The 14,747-nt window shown below is 40.9% G+C and overlaps 1 protein-coding gene across 4 annotated transcripts in view; it reads right to left on the bottom strand.

Annotated features, from left to right (window-relative positions):
* The window catches only part of DSTYK (dual serine/threonine and tyrosine protein kinase), a 61,829-nt gene that overhangs the window by 41,818 nt on the left and 5,264 nt on the right, over positions 1-14,747 (bottom strand). Inside the window, exon 2 of one of the 4 annotated variants that reach the window (XM_032644340.1) lies at positions 11,817-11,889. The exons of the other annotated variants lie outside the window; for them this stretch is intronic. Within the exon in view, the coding sequence (XP_032500231.1) occupies positions 11,817-11,889 (73 nt within the window). The remainder of the gene's footprint in view (positions 1-11,816; positions 11,890-14,747) is intronic. 4 annotated transcript variants of the gene reach the window in all.

Here is a 14,747-nt window from a genome sequence, read left to right as displayed (position 1 = left end):
TATAACAAAAGTTATAAAAATAAGTCTAAATAAAAACCATAATAAAAATAAGCTTAAATGAGTTTTGTGACTGGTGCTGCTGGGAGAGCAGGTAACTGAGAACAAAAACCAACTAACCATTTTTCAGGACCAGAGGGAGAGATCTTAACACCTCTGAGACCTCAGGGTCAACTATAGGAAAGCCAGTAAACCATGCTGCGTTGGCCAAAACCACAGCGGACATACCCCATTACTCATCTGGTCCAAATTATCACACCCCCATCTCTGTAGTGACAAAAATAGTCACTTATAAATAAACCCGCTAGAGTCTAACAACCATAGGCCAGTGCAATGGGAGAGGGGGCTGACAGCGAAACCAGTTCTAATTTTCGTTTCCACGCACTCTGCTAGCGTTCTGCATGCAACCCACTGGACTGAGAAAAGGTCTTCAAAATGGATATCGCCATCTGTTTTTCAAAACGTCATTATCCAAGGCTTTTGCTTCTCCCACCAATCTTTAGCTTTTTCATTGCTCTTCAATGTGTCTACAAGATTTGAACAAGAGCATGGAGAGAAATGAAGCTGAAACGAGATCGTTTCACTCCTTGCTACTCTCGGCAAATGCGTTGGTGAGGGAGGAGGGCAGCGAGGGAGTGGGCAGAGCACCAGCCGAGGGCAGACGCTCTGATCCCGGGCTTCACCACTTACTGGCAATCTACTTGCTTCTCTCAGCCTTGGATTTCTCATCGGTGAACTAAGGGACTTGGATTAGATCATCTTTAACACCCCTTCCAGTTCTGAAATTCCAGGATTCCATCAGGTTTTAACTGTTGAAAGAAAAATAACTGAGGGGGATGGGCAGTTGGTCTGATTGTTTTTATTTTAAACTGTACGTGAATTTAATTACTCGAGCTCTCCCTGGACTACTATAAGGGCAGATCAAAAGCTGACTGAATTAGCCAGGGGCTCTGAGGACCTACCAGGCAGTTTTAGCAGTTTTCTTAAGAAGAGATTAAAAACTGTAGACTGAAGGTAGGAGGGAGGAAGAAAATCTGTTTCAGATTTGAGCAGCTGCCTCACGGACAGTTAAAGGACTTTCGAGTTAATCAGGTTTTCTTTTGTAATTAATATAACAGCATCTGCATATGGGGCTGCCGGAAGGTAACAGCACGGCCTCTCGGCTGGAGCGCTTTAACCCTGCCAACTCTGGCTGCAGGAGAATTCAGATTGTCTTCAATGCAAGCCAAGACTTCTTTTTTTCTTGACGATTCTTAAAAACAGATTATCTTGATTTGGGTTACTTCTAAACAAACGTTTCAAACTACAAGGAGGAGAGCAGCTAAAGCAGCAACGCATTTTATCTGTTTTAGATAATGAAGGGGAACGAAATATATCATCCCAAAATATGCCTCTTTGACATATTATTTTGAACAGGTTATTTTTACGAAACAGCAGACACAGGTGAAGCTCTGGAAACTGAGAAGTCACCCTTTCGTAAGAGACATATTTAAAAGAGAAATCTCCATTTGTAAGGGGGTCTTCCTCCAATACCAGGAAGAGGAGGGCTCAAAATCTCTAGAAACTCTTATCAATGCAGAAAGCAACCACTTAAAACTGCATAACCACCTTACCCTTCTTTACTGTGCTTTTCCTGATAAACGCCCATAAATGACTCCCCCCACCTCACCCTACCCCAGTAGTGTTTTATCTTTAGCTGGAAATCGTATTTAAGGTAGTGGCTTGGGCCATTTTGGAGTCACGCTGTTTTTCCAGGGTATCTCCCACGTGTACAGGAGGCACACATGTTATTAAATTTCTGGTTGTTTCTCTCCCATTAATCTTTTTATAACGGGTGTCTCAGCCAAGAACCTAGAAGGGTAAAGGGAAAATTATTTTTCCTCACCCACAATAATATTTACTGAGCCCGTTCAAGTACATCACTTTATTTGCCCCATTTCATTTAATGCTCACAATTCTACCAGACATAAACTATTATTATCCCCATTTGTAGATGAGGAAGCAGTAGCTTAAAAGGCAAAACAGAACAAAAAAGAAGCCATGTTTCTCCATTTCGCTAAGCAGATAAAAAGTGGAACACAGGGCAGAGCAGGAACTGTTCTTAAGTCTCAGGGGGCCAGGTGAATACTTAATGGTAAACAATGTCCCTGAAGGGTGGCAGAATATGCCATCCCCCCAGAATGCCACTTTGGCATAAGGATTATTTTGAGCTAAAGGCACTCGACAAACAGCAGGTATAAGAAGGGCACTCTGACCTCCCCTTTATCTTCCTGAAAGCAAGATAAAACCCCCATTGGGAAGATGTCCTCCCTATAACAGAAGGAAAGCAAACTTCGTTATCACCAGAGACTGGGAGTCGAGATCAAGAAAAATCTGTACAAATAAGCCTTGTTAAACTAGCCAGTACCTTCCTAGTTACTTTCCCACCGTTAACTTCCCTAGCTCAAGCCCCTCTGTCTTGTCACGCTTTCATAATTTACTTCTTTGTCCACTTCAACTCTGTTTCTTTGGGTCTTCATTCTTTTGTGAGGACTCCCACGTACATGTAAAATTTAACAAAGTGCTTATGCTTTTCTCCTGTTTATCTGTCTTATGTCAGTTTAATTCTTAGGCCCAGCTGGAGATAATAAGAAGACAGAGGAGAAATTCTTCCTCCTCCACCCGCCCTACCACACTTTCTCCCAATGTGGGGACAAACACAACTCAGTAGTTGTAGGACCCCAATTTAAAGCAGACTGACAGAGTCCTTACAAAAACTGCCCAAGACGATGAGGCCTGGGAGAAAAAAACAGCATTACCACTAGCGGGTGAACACTTTTAAAAAATGTTATTGTTATTCTACCCAACAGCTCTAGAGTCCCTTTTCTAAAAGAAACAGTAGGTACTTTTCAGAGAAACTTTTAATGTTCCCCTCATCAGTTAGTCTGTATTACCCTTTGGGTTGAGGTTAAGATTATTCTAAAGAGGAAGAATTGGCAGGAAGTAATGTTAATGACTTTTAATTTATTTATTGAATTCTTGAATTTTATTTTTTTATACAGTAGGTTCTTATTAGTCATCAATTTTATACACATCAGTGTATACATGTCAATCCCAATCGCCCAATTCATCCCACCCCCACCCCCACCCCCGCCGCTTTCCCCCCTTGGTGCCCATTCTTTTGTTCTCTACATCTGTCTCTCAATTTCTGCCCTGCAAATCGATTCATCTGTACCATTTTCCTAGGTTCCACATATATGGATTAATATACGATATTTGTTTTTCTCTTTCTGACTTACTTCACTCTGTATGACAGTCTCTAGATCCATCCACGTCTCTACAAATGACCCAATTTCATTCCTTTTTATGGCTGAGTAATATTCCATTTTATATATGTACCACAACTTCTTTATCCATTCGTCTGTCGATGGGCATTTAGATTGCTTCCATGACCTGGCTATTGTAAATAGTGCTGCAATGAACATCGGGGTGCATGTGTCTTTCTGAATTATGGTTTTCTCTGGGTATATGCCCAGAAGCAGGATTGCTGGATCATATGGTAATCCTGTTTTTCGTTTTTTAAGGGACCTCCATACTGTTCTCCATAGTGGCTGCATCAATTTACAATCCCACTAACAGTTCAGGAGGGTTTCCTTTTCTCCATGCCCTCTCCAGCATTTTTTGTTTGTAGATTTTCTGATGATGCCCATTCTAACTGGTGTGAGGTGACACCTCATTGTAGTTTTGATTTGCATTTCTCTAATAATTAGTGATGTTGAACAGCTTTTCATTTGCTTCTTGGCCACCTGTATGTCTTCTTTGGAGAAATGTCTATTAGGGTTTTCTGCCTATTTTTGGATTGTGTTGTTTGTTTTTTTAATATTGAGCTGCAAGAGCTGTTTATATACCTCAGGGATTAATCCTTTGTCCATTGATTCATTTGCAAATATTTTCTCCCATTCTGAAGGCTGTCTTTTCATCTTGTTTATGGTTTCCTTTGCTGTGCAAAAGCTTTTACGTTTCATTAGGTCCCATTTGCTTATTTTTGTTTTTATTTCCATTACTCTAGGAGGTGGATCAAAAAAGATCTTGCGTGATTTATGTCAAAGAGTGTTCTTCCTATATTTTCCTCTAAGAGTTTTATAGTGTCCAGTCTTACATTTAGGTCTCCAATCCATTTTGAGTTTACTTTTGTGTATGGTGTTAGGCAGTGTTCTAATTTCATTCTTTTACATGTAGCTGTCCAGTTTTCACAGCACCACTTATTGAAGAGACTGTCTTTTCTCCATTGTATATCCTTGCCTCCTTTGCATTGACTAGTTGACCATAGGTGCATGGGTTTATCTCTGGGCTTTCTATCTTGTTCCATTGATCTATGTTTCTGTTTTTGTGCCAGTACCATATTGTCTTGATTACTGTAGCTTTGTAGTATAGTCTGAAGTCAGGGAGTCTGATTCCTCCAGCTCCGTTTTTTTCCCTCAAGACTGCTTTGGCTATTCGGGGTCTTTTGTGTCACCATACAAATGTTGAGATTTTTTGTTCTAGTTCTGTGAAAAATGCCATTGGTAATTTGATAGGGATTGCATTTAATCTGTAGATTGCTTTGGATAGTATAGTCATTTTCACAATGTTAATTCTTCCAATCCAAGAACATGGTATACCTCTCCATCTGTTGGTATCATCTTTAATTTCTTTCATCAGTGTCTTATAGTTTTCTGCATACAGGTCTTTTGTCTCCCTAGGTGGGTTTATTCCTAGGTATTTTATTCTTTTTGTTGCAATGGTAAATGGGAGTGTTTCCTTTATTTCTCTTTCAGATTTTACATCATTAGTGTATAGGAATGCATTAATTTTGTATCCTGCAACTTTACCAAATTCATTGATTAGCTCTAGTAGTTTTCTGTTGGCATCTTAAGGATTCTCTACGTATATTATCATGTCATCTGCAAACAGTGACAGTTTTACTTCTTCTTTTCCAATTTGTATTCCTTTTATTTCTTTTTCTTCTCTGATTGCCTTGGCTAGGACTTCCAAAACTATGTTGAATAATAGTCGTGAGAGTGGACATCCTTGTCTTGTTCCTGATCTTAGAGGAAATGCTTTTAGTTTTTCACCATTGAGACTGATGTTTCCTGTGGATTTGTCATATATGGCCTTTATTATGTTGAGGTAGGTTCCCTCTGTGCCCACTTTCTGGAGAGTTTTTATCATAAATGGGTGTTGAATTTTGTCAAAAGCTTTTTCTGCATCTATTGAGATGATCATATGGTTTTTATTCTTCAATTTGTTAATATGCTGTATCACATTGATTGATTTGCGTATATTGAAGAATGCTTGCATCCCTGGGATAAATCCCACTTGATCATGGTATATGATCCTTTTAATGTGTTCTTGGATTCTGTTTGCTAGTATTTAATTGAGCATTTTTGCATCTATATTCATCAGTGATATTGGTCTGTAACTTTCTTTTTTTGTAGTATCTTTGTCTGGTTTTGGTATCAGGTTGATGGTGGCCTCATAGTATGAGTTTGGGAGGGTTCCTTCCTCTGCAGTTTTTTGGAAGAGTTTGAGAAGGATGGGTTTTAGCTCTTCTCTAAATGTTTGACAGAATTCACCTGTGAAGCCATCTGGTCCTGGACTTTTGTTTGCTGGAAGGTTCTTAATCACAGTTTCGATTTCATTACTTGTGATTGGTCTGTTCATATTTTCTATTTCTCCTGGTTCAGTTTTGGAAGGTTATACCTTTCTAAGAATTTGTCCATTTCTTCCAGGTTGTCCATTTTACTGGCATAGAGTTGCCTGTAGTAGTATCTTAGGATGCTTTGTATTTCTGCGGTGTCCGTGTAACTTCTCCTTTTTCATTTCTAATTTTATTGATTTGAGTCCTCTCCCTCTTTTTCTTGATGAGTCTGGCTAACGGTTTATCAATTTTGTTTATCTTCTCAAAGAACCAGCTTTCAGTTTTACTGATCTTTGCTATTGTTTTCTTTGTTTCTATTTCATTTATTTCTGCTCTGATCTTTATGATTTCTTTCCTTCTGCTAACTTTGGGTTTTGTTTGTTCTTCTTTCTCTAGTTCCTTTAGGTTTAAGGTTAGATTGTTTATTTGAGATGTTTCTTGAGGTAGGCTTGTATAGCTATAAACTTCCCTCTTAGAACTGCTTTTGCTGCATCCCATAGGTTTTGGATCATCGTGTTTTCATTGTCATTTGTCTCTAGGTATTTTTCGATTGCCTCTTTGATTTCTTCAGTGATCTCTTGGTTATTTAGTAATGTATTGTTTGGCCTCCATGTGTTTGTGTTTTTTATGGTTTTTTCCCTGTAATTCATTTCTAATCTCATAACGTTGTGGTCAGAAAACATGCTTGATATGATTTCAATTTTCTTAAATTTTGAGTCTTGATTTGTGACCCAAGATGTGATCTATCCTGGAGAATATTCCATGAGCACGTGAGAAGAAAGTGTAATCTGCTGTATTTGGATGGAATGTCCTATAAATACCAATTAAATCTATCTGGTCTATCGTGTCATTTAAAGCTTGTGTTTCCTTATTAATTTTGTTTGGATGATCTGTCCATTGGTGTGAGGTGTTAAAGTCCCTCACTATTATTGTGTTACTGTCGATTTCCTCCTTTATAGCTGTTAGCGGTTGCCTTATGTATTGAGGTGCTCCTACGTTGGGTGCATATATAATTGTTATATCTTCTTCTTGGATTGATCCTTTGATCATTAGGTAGTGTCCTTCCTTGTCTCTTGTAACATTCTTAATTTTAAAGTCTATTTTATCTGGTATGAGTATTGCTACTCCAGCTTTCTTTTGATTTCCATTTGCATGGAGTATCTTTTTCCATCCCCTCACTTTCAGTCTGTATGTGTCCCTAGGTCTGAAGTGGGTCTCTTGTAGACAGCATATAGGTGGATCTTTTTTTTGTATCCATTCAGCAAGCCTGTGTCTTTTGGTTGGAGCATTTAATCCATTCACGTTTAAGGTAATTATCGATATGTATGTTCCTATTACCATTTTCTGAATTATTTTGGGTTTGTTTTTGTAGGTCCTTTTCTTCTCTTGTGTTTCCCACTTAGAGAAGTTCCCTTAGCATTTGCTGTAGAGCTGGTTTGGTGGTGCTGAATTCTCTTAGCTTTTGCTTGTCTGTAAAGCTTTTGATTTCTCCATTGAATCTGAATGAGATCCTTGCCGGGTAGAGTAATCTTGGTTGTAGGTTCTTCCCTTTCATCACTTTAAGTAAATCATGCCACTCCCTTCTGGCTTGTAGAGTTTCTGCTGAGAAGTAAGCTGTTAACCTTATGGGAGTTCCCTTGTAAGTTGTGTTTTTCCCTTGCTGCTTTCAATAATTTTTCTTTGTCTTTAATTTTTGCCAGTTTGATTACTACGTGTCTTGGCGTGTTTCTCCTTGGGTTTATCCTGTATGGGACTCTCTATGCTTCCTGCACTTGGGTGGCTATTTCCTTCCCCATGTTAGGGAAGTTTTCGACTATAATCTCTTCAAATATTTTCTCTGGTCCTTTCTCTCTCTCTTCTCCTTCTGGGACCCCTATAATGCGAATGGTGTTGTGTTTAATGTTGTCCCACAGGTCTCTTAGGCTGTCTTCATTTCTTTTCATTCTTTATTCTGTTCCGCAGCAGTGAATTCCACCATTCTGTCTTCCAGGTCACTTATCCGTTCTTCTGCCTCAGTTATTCTGCTATTGATTCCTTCTAGTGTAGTTTTCATTTCAGTTATTGTATTGTTCATCTCTGTTTGTTTGTTCTTTAATTCTTCTCGGTCTTTGTTTTTGTTTTTGTTTTGCGGTATGCAGGCCTCTCACCACTGTGGCCTCTCCTGTTGCGGAGCACAGACTCCGGATGCGCAGGCTCAGCGGCCATGGCTCACGGGCCCAGCTGCTACGCGGCATGTGGGATCCTCCCACACCGGGGCACGAACCCGTGTCCCCTGCATTGGCGGGCAGATTCTCAACCACTGTGCCACCAGGGAAGCCCTCTTGGTCTTTGTTAAACATTTCTTGCATCTTCTCGATCTTTGCCTCCATTCTTTTTCTGAGGTCCTGAATCATCTTCACTATCATTATTCTGAATTCTTTTTTTGAAAGGCTGCCTATCTCCACTTCAGTTGTTTTTCTGGGGTTTTATCTTGTTCCTTCATCTGGTACATAGCCCTCTGCCTTTTCATCTTGTCTGTCTTTCTGTGAATGTGGTTTTAGTTCCACAGGCTGCAAGACTGTAGTTCTTCTTGCTTCTGCTGTCTGCCCTCTGGTGGATGAGGCTATCTAAAAGGCTTGTGCAAGTTTCCTGATGGGAGGGACTGGTGGTGGGTAGAGCTGGCTGTTGCTCTGGTGGGCAGAGCTCAGTAAAACTTTAATCCACTTGACTGCTGATGGGTGGGGCTGGGCTCCCTTCCTGTTAGTTCTTTGGCCTGAGGCAACCCAACACTGGAGCCTACCTGGGCTCTTTGGTGGGGCTAATGGCAGACTCTGGGAGGGCTCACGGCAAGGAGTACTTCCCAGAACTTCTGCTGACAGTGTCCTTGTCCTCACGGTGAGACAGAGCCACCCCCCGCCTCTGCAGGAGACCCTCCAACACTAGCCGGTAGCTCTGGTTCAGTCTCCTCTGGGGTCACTGCTCCTTCCCCTGGGTCCTGATGCGCACACTACTTTGTGTGTGCCCCCCAAGAGTGGAGTCTCTGTTTCCCCCAGTCCTGTCGAAGTCCTGCAGTCAAATCCCAGCAGCCTTCAAAGTCTGGTTCTCTAGGAATTCCTCCTCCTGTTGGCAGACCCCCAGGTTCGGAAGCCTGACGTGGGGCTCAGAACCTTCACTCCAGTGGGTGGACTTCTGTGGTATAAGTGTTCTCCAGTTTGTGAGTCACCCACCCAGCAGTTATGGGATTTGATTTTATTGTGACTGCGCCCCTCCTACCATCTCACTGTGGCTTCTCCTTTGTCTCTGGATGTGGGGTATCTTTTTTGGTGAGTTCCCGTGTCTTCCTGTCAATGATTGTTCAGCAATTAGTTGTGATTCTGGTGCTCTCGCAAGAGGGCGTGAGAGCACGTCCTTCTACTCCGCCATCTTGAACCAATCTCTCGTTAATGACCTTTTGATGTCTCTAGTGACCCATTAGGTTAGATACGTTGCTTAAATTGTTTTTGGAGTAATGGATTTATATCATCACACTCTCCTTCTTGCCTGTTTTCCATCCCAGTCAATAATATGAGTGAAAGCCGGGTAAGGTATAGTCCGTGGCCAAGGAGGGAAGGCACTATATGGAATAAGTGAAGTGGAACTCTATCTTTGCCTTATCCTATTCTTGAAACTCATAAGGTTGATGGGGCTTCAGAGTCAATTCAGGTCTCAACAGAGTTACTACTGCAATACTTGTTCCTGATACCCAAGGATTTCCCTCCTTCAGTAAAATTTTTTACCTCACCTTTAACACTGAACTTGAAGTCCTCTCTGAAAGTGAGTTAAATACAAAGGATTTTATATAAGTCACTGAAGTAATCAGTGACACAAATATGCATTTCCACAAATAAGTAGTGATGTTTTATTTGTTATTAACTACATGTGCCAAGAGTACAGAACAAATCCTAAATTGAGAAATGAACGTTATACAGTCTTTCTACTACAATCAATTCTACTACAAGCTTCAAAGTATTGAGCTACAAAAACCCCAGGAGCTGAGAGAGAAATAATTCTGCCAAGAAGCATTTATTTATCATTCCCAAACAAGCTCTCTGACCTTCAGCTAAATTTAAAGGATTCTGAATTTTAGAAGGGGCATCCCCATTTAAGGAAAACATATGCTTAGGGAGTCTGGGTTTCAGAATCTTCAGGACCAAATAATACAAGGTATTTTGGTTGAAGGGGATGGTTTTTGGAGATTAGAGATGGAAATGTACTCAAGCAGCTAAAGCTCTTGTTGGAAGCTGAAAGTCAATCTGGCAGAAATGTCACTCAAGTTATCCTACCTGGTGGTCATGTTAAGATCTTGAACAGCTTTTGGAAAGCAGACTGTACTGGTACCTGGGAAGGGGGACATAACCTCCCCCCACCCTTTCCCCTGCCCATACCACCCCCCCCCCAGGGCTTATATGTCCTAGGAGCCATGTGACATGAAGAGACCATACTCAGCAGCCTGCTGACAAGTTCCCTTCTGGGAGAAACTGCTCCTGAGGCTGGTCGAGCTGCAGAGGGAATAGAAAGGCAGCTGGCAGCTGAAGCTGTAATTTACGGGATGCAGAGATGGAAGCGGTTCTTCGAGGAAGCCAACCCCATGCTTCACTCAGGGCTTAGTTTCCGTCATTTGGAAGGCAGCTTCTTTCAGCTAGTTACATTAAGAATGATCCAATGGTGGGAATGTGTTAAAAATGACACAGGAGCCACCTCAAAGGGGGGCTTACTCACCGGACTGGGGACAATTTAAGCATAAAATTTTTTTAAAATGATAATAAGAAATTATAATCCATTGAAAAAATTCAGAAGTCCCACACTGATATAAATAAATAATAAACAAACAATGGAAAAGGAATGCTCTAACTTTGCAAATACCAACTAAGAAATATAGAAGAAATAGTGGATAGAAAAACCACCACTGAGGCAGGTGGGCGCTGTCAATGGATGCTAGGTCTAGTGGAGGGAGGCATTTTCAGGAACAAGATCATCCGTGAAACCTTAGAACACCTTCCCACAAAAGACTAATCAATTGCAAAAGGAAAAAGTGTGACTTTAAGGTGGCGAAATCTAAAGGACACCAACATGACCAGAGATCAAGCTTAACATCTCCAAGGGTGGGTGGGCCGACAACATGTACCCCTGATGTGACTGCACATCACGTCATTTCTGTGCCTAGTCCTGCTGAGAGCTCACGACCTGAGTCTAGTCATGAGGAAGCAGCTAGATCCAGGCTGAGGGTCATCCCATAGAATGTAAAGCCTGCTCTTTAAACCTGCCAAAGATATAAATGCCAGGGAAAGGCCGAGAGACTGTCCACATTCAGGGAGTCTGAAGACACATGATAACTAAATGCAACATGTGCTCCTGGACAGGATCCTGGATCAAAAGAAAAAGACACAACTGGGACAGTTGGCAAAACTTAAATGGGGTCCGTGGACTGGATGGTAATACTGACTCAATGTTGATTTCCTGATTTGGGAAGTTGCATGCTGATAGCATGTCCTTGTTTGGGAGAAATGCACACTGAAGTGTTTAGAAGAGATAAGACAACCTATCTAGAGCTCACTTTCACAAGGCTCCAAAAAATATATACATATATTATAATAGAAAGAGAGAGATTAGGTGATGGGGCAAATGCAATAAAATCTTAACAACTGGAGAACCTGCGTGGAGTGGGAACTCTTTGTACTGTTCTGGTGACATTTACATAAATTTGAAATTATTTCAAAATAATTTTTAAAATATTGGCTAAAAAGATAACCAGCAAAATGTATCCAGGTCTGGATCTCAGAGAAAAGAGATAAAGAGACAGAATTTTATTCATCAAAAAAACCAGGCTTCCCTGGTGGCACAGTGGTTGAGAGTCCGCCTGCTGATGCAGGGGACACGGGTTCGTGCCCCGGTCCGGGAGGATCCCACATGCCGCAGAGCGGCTGGGCCCGTGAGCCATGGCTGCTGAGTCTATGCGTCCGGAGCCTGTGCTCCGCAACGGGAGAGGCCACAACAGTGAGAGGCCCGCGTACCGTAAAAAAAACAAAAAAAAAACCCAAAAAAACCCAAAAAACCCAGCAGGTAAAAAATACATCATATACAGTAATAATATAATTTAAACAATAAGTTTCTTCACTGTCCCCACTTCTGCCCTGCACATTACCTTCTTTCTCCTCAATCTTCCTGTGATCATTTTCTGATGCCAGTTCTGAGTCTGGGGAGTCCAAGGCACTCATCTAAACAAGTAGTTCAGGATCAGATTTAGAACCCAAGTCCTCAAGACTAAGCAGTATAGACAAACACCCACTCCAGGACAGGTCACTTTGATGAAAGTTACCTATAACCATCCAGTTCATTGAACAAGAAGCCACCAGAAGAAGCTTGACCTTGCACTGCCTGAAGCGGCCTCCTGATGACTCAGCGGCAGGGAACACACCTCCACCTCTTCTGCAGCTCAGGCCTCTTTATCACATGCCAACTAACTACTTTTATCCTCGACTAACCAACCACGTTTCCAAGTTGCAACAGCAGAACTTCTCCACTTCTCTCCATGGAATATGAGCCAGCAGAGCAGGCCAATTGTTCAATCAGGAGAAACTGAGATAGGTTTCCCCAGGGGGCTTCTTATATGCCAAAAGAATAAGAATGGCTTCTCCTACTAGCTGTTTTCCCCCAAGTGCTCCATTCCTTTTTGCCCCTACATATCTCCATAATATTAAAAGTTAAGGCTACAGAATATTGCACAGAATATCCCTAAAAAGTAAGCTCCATATTGGTTCAGTCACTGTCCCTCTAATTTGAATAAAAACAGAGCTTTTATTCAAATGAGTCTTGTTATCCAGTTGCTTTTATGATGCGGCCTTACTTAATCTTTAGTCTGGAAAGCTTGGCTTAACCAAGAAAATCCTGGGAAATATAATTCTCTCCCATTATATAAACTAGAAAGGGTAAAATCTGTCTGGCATAAATAACACACTGAAGTCTTAATCTGATGAAGCTAAAATTAGACCTTTTTTTATATCTGAGTAAAATAAAAGTGATAAAAGCATTTTTTTAAAAAGAAGTATGAGGGTTTTTTTTTAAATAGTCAAGGGCTTTTATGAATACATAAGCTATTACTATTCTTTGGGATAGTTTTGATGTCTTATTAAACAAGTGAAAAGCAAAACAATCCTCAAGTTCTACTTCCCATCTTCCTGCCCAGAGAACACCACCCCAGGGAATGGAAGCACATTATAAAGCCCAACTCCAAAGACTTGTGGTCAAAAGGTTCCCGCAGCCACATGGCACCCCACAGGCTGGGGACACGTCCAAACCACTCACACTGCACACTGCCTACTAAATACGACAGAAGAAGGCACCGCATGTGATGGGCAATTCAACCAGGGTCCCACAGGGGATTCTGATGAGTCCCCATACTCTGACCAACTTTCCTTCAGAGAGTTTTGGTTTGGACTTTGGAGGAATACTATCTATAAGGAGACTTTCTCAGAGAGGCTGATTTATAGCTTTAAGCAAGGGGGCACATAACCACTGCTACATCTGTTCTCCTCTGTTAAAGTGTCAAGTTCCAGGATCCCCAAGATTACCAGACTCCCCATTTGGCAAAGAATGGAATCAATTTTCAAGCATGGGGTGGCCTATACTTAGACTGAAAATCCTACAGGGGACTCCAGTCAGACCTCTGAGAGTCATGAAAGAAAAGCTGCATCTTTCACAGGGACTCTATACTCTTGTTATGAATGACACCATTCAGATTCCCTGGACCACGCAGGAAGCAAAACCCACTATCCCTAGAGGTGAACTATTTTTCTACAAAAAGTAAGGAGCAAATTCACCTTAGGTCTTAAAACAGTTAGGGAAAAAACCGCATCCACCCACACTCCTCACACGCTTCATATTGGCATCCCTGTGAGTAAGCTCTGATGAAGATAAAAGATACTCTAGCAACAACCTTCATGAATGCATTCTGCTTTTGAACCATGCAAACAAGACAATTCTAGTTATTCCATCCCAGAGACAGACTGGGGCTAGTTTTCCTGTACTGTCAGAAAGTTAGTAAAGCATCTCAACTACTGTTTTTATCAATGCCATTTAATCTTAGAATTTCTCATATGCCTTATCCTCCTGTCCTCAAAGACTAATGGTTAAGCAGGAAACCAAAGTGTAGGAAATCCTCTAGAGGGAACATGATGAAACACTAATCCTTCTTTCTTTCATTCTAACATTCTAACATCTAACATCTAACAACATTCTAACGTGTTAGAGTTCTAACAATTCTAACATCAGCTTAGAATTTAAAATATCAGTTAGTTGGACAATGTTTCACCATTGTGTGTCCTGTACCCAATACAAAGTTAGGCATTAATAAAGATTTGTTGAGTGAATGAATATTTACTTCCCATATCATGGTGAAGCTCCGGTATTGCATGCAACTCATTCTTTGGGACATGAAAATCATTCTTTGGGATACTGGCAGCTCCAGCCTAATTAGTCATCTATCAAATGCTTATCATTGTTCTGTTTTAGGGGCCCAGAGAGGAAAATCTTGGCAAAGATACAAAATCCCATATCTTTCATGGGGGAAAAATTGCCCTTCTGGAGTGGAAAAAAACATCATTCCAATATCTACCAGATATGTAAACGATCTAACAGATACTTGCCTGTTACGTACAAAGCACTATGGTAGGCACTGCAGGGGATACAAAGATGAGCAAAACACTCTTTACCCTTAGGAGTTCACGATCTAGTAAGCGAGATAAGACGAATCTATCCATAGCTATCACATGAATAAATAAATAAAAACATGACCTGTATGTCCAGAGCCTGTAGGAATTGAGCAATAGGTTTAAGGTGAAATTCATATTTCCCTTTACTTCAGTAACATATTTTTTGAGGTTTTAGTTTCAAAAGATTGCTTTTGAGAAGTCCATTTATTGCAGGAAGATTCTTTGTTGACTTAACATAGTGAGACAGAGAAGCATGGAGAAATAAATGCTGATGCTTGGAAAGTGGACAGAGCATAACAAAATCTAAAGACCAGATGGATTTTTATTTAAATCCATGCTTTCTTTAAATGCTACTTGCAAAGCTG

The sequence above is a fragment of the Phocoena sinus genome, chromosome 1 (assembly GCF_008692025.1).
Source record: "Phocoena sinus isolate mPhoSin1 chromosome 1, mPhoSin1.pri, whole genome shotgun sequence".
NCBI classification, from domain to species: Eukaryota; Metazoa; Chordata; class Mammalia; order Artiodactyla; family Phocoenidae; genus Phocoena; species Phocoena sinus.
This window is presented reverse-complemented; position numbering and strand designations above follow the sequence as displayed.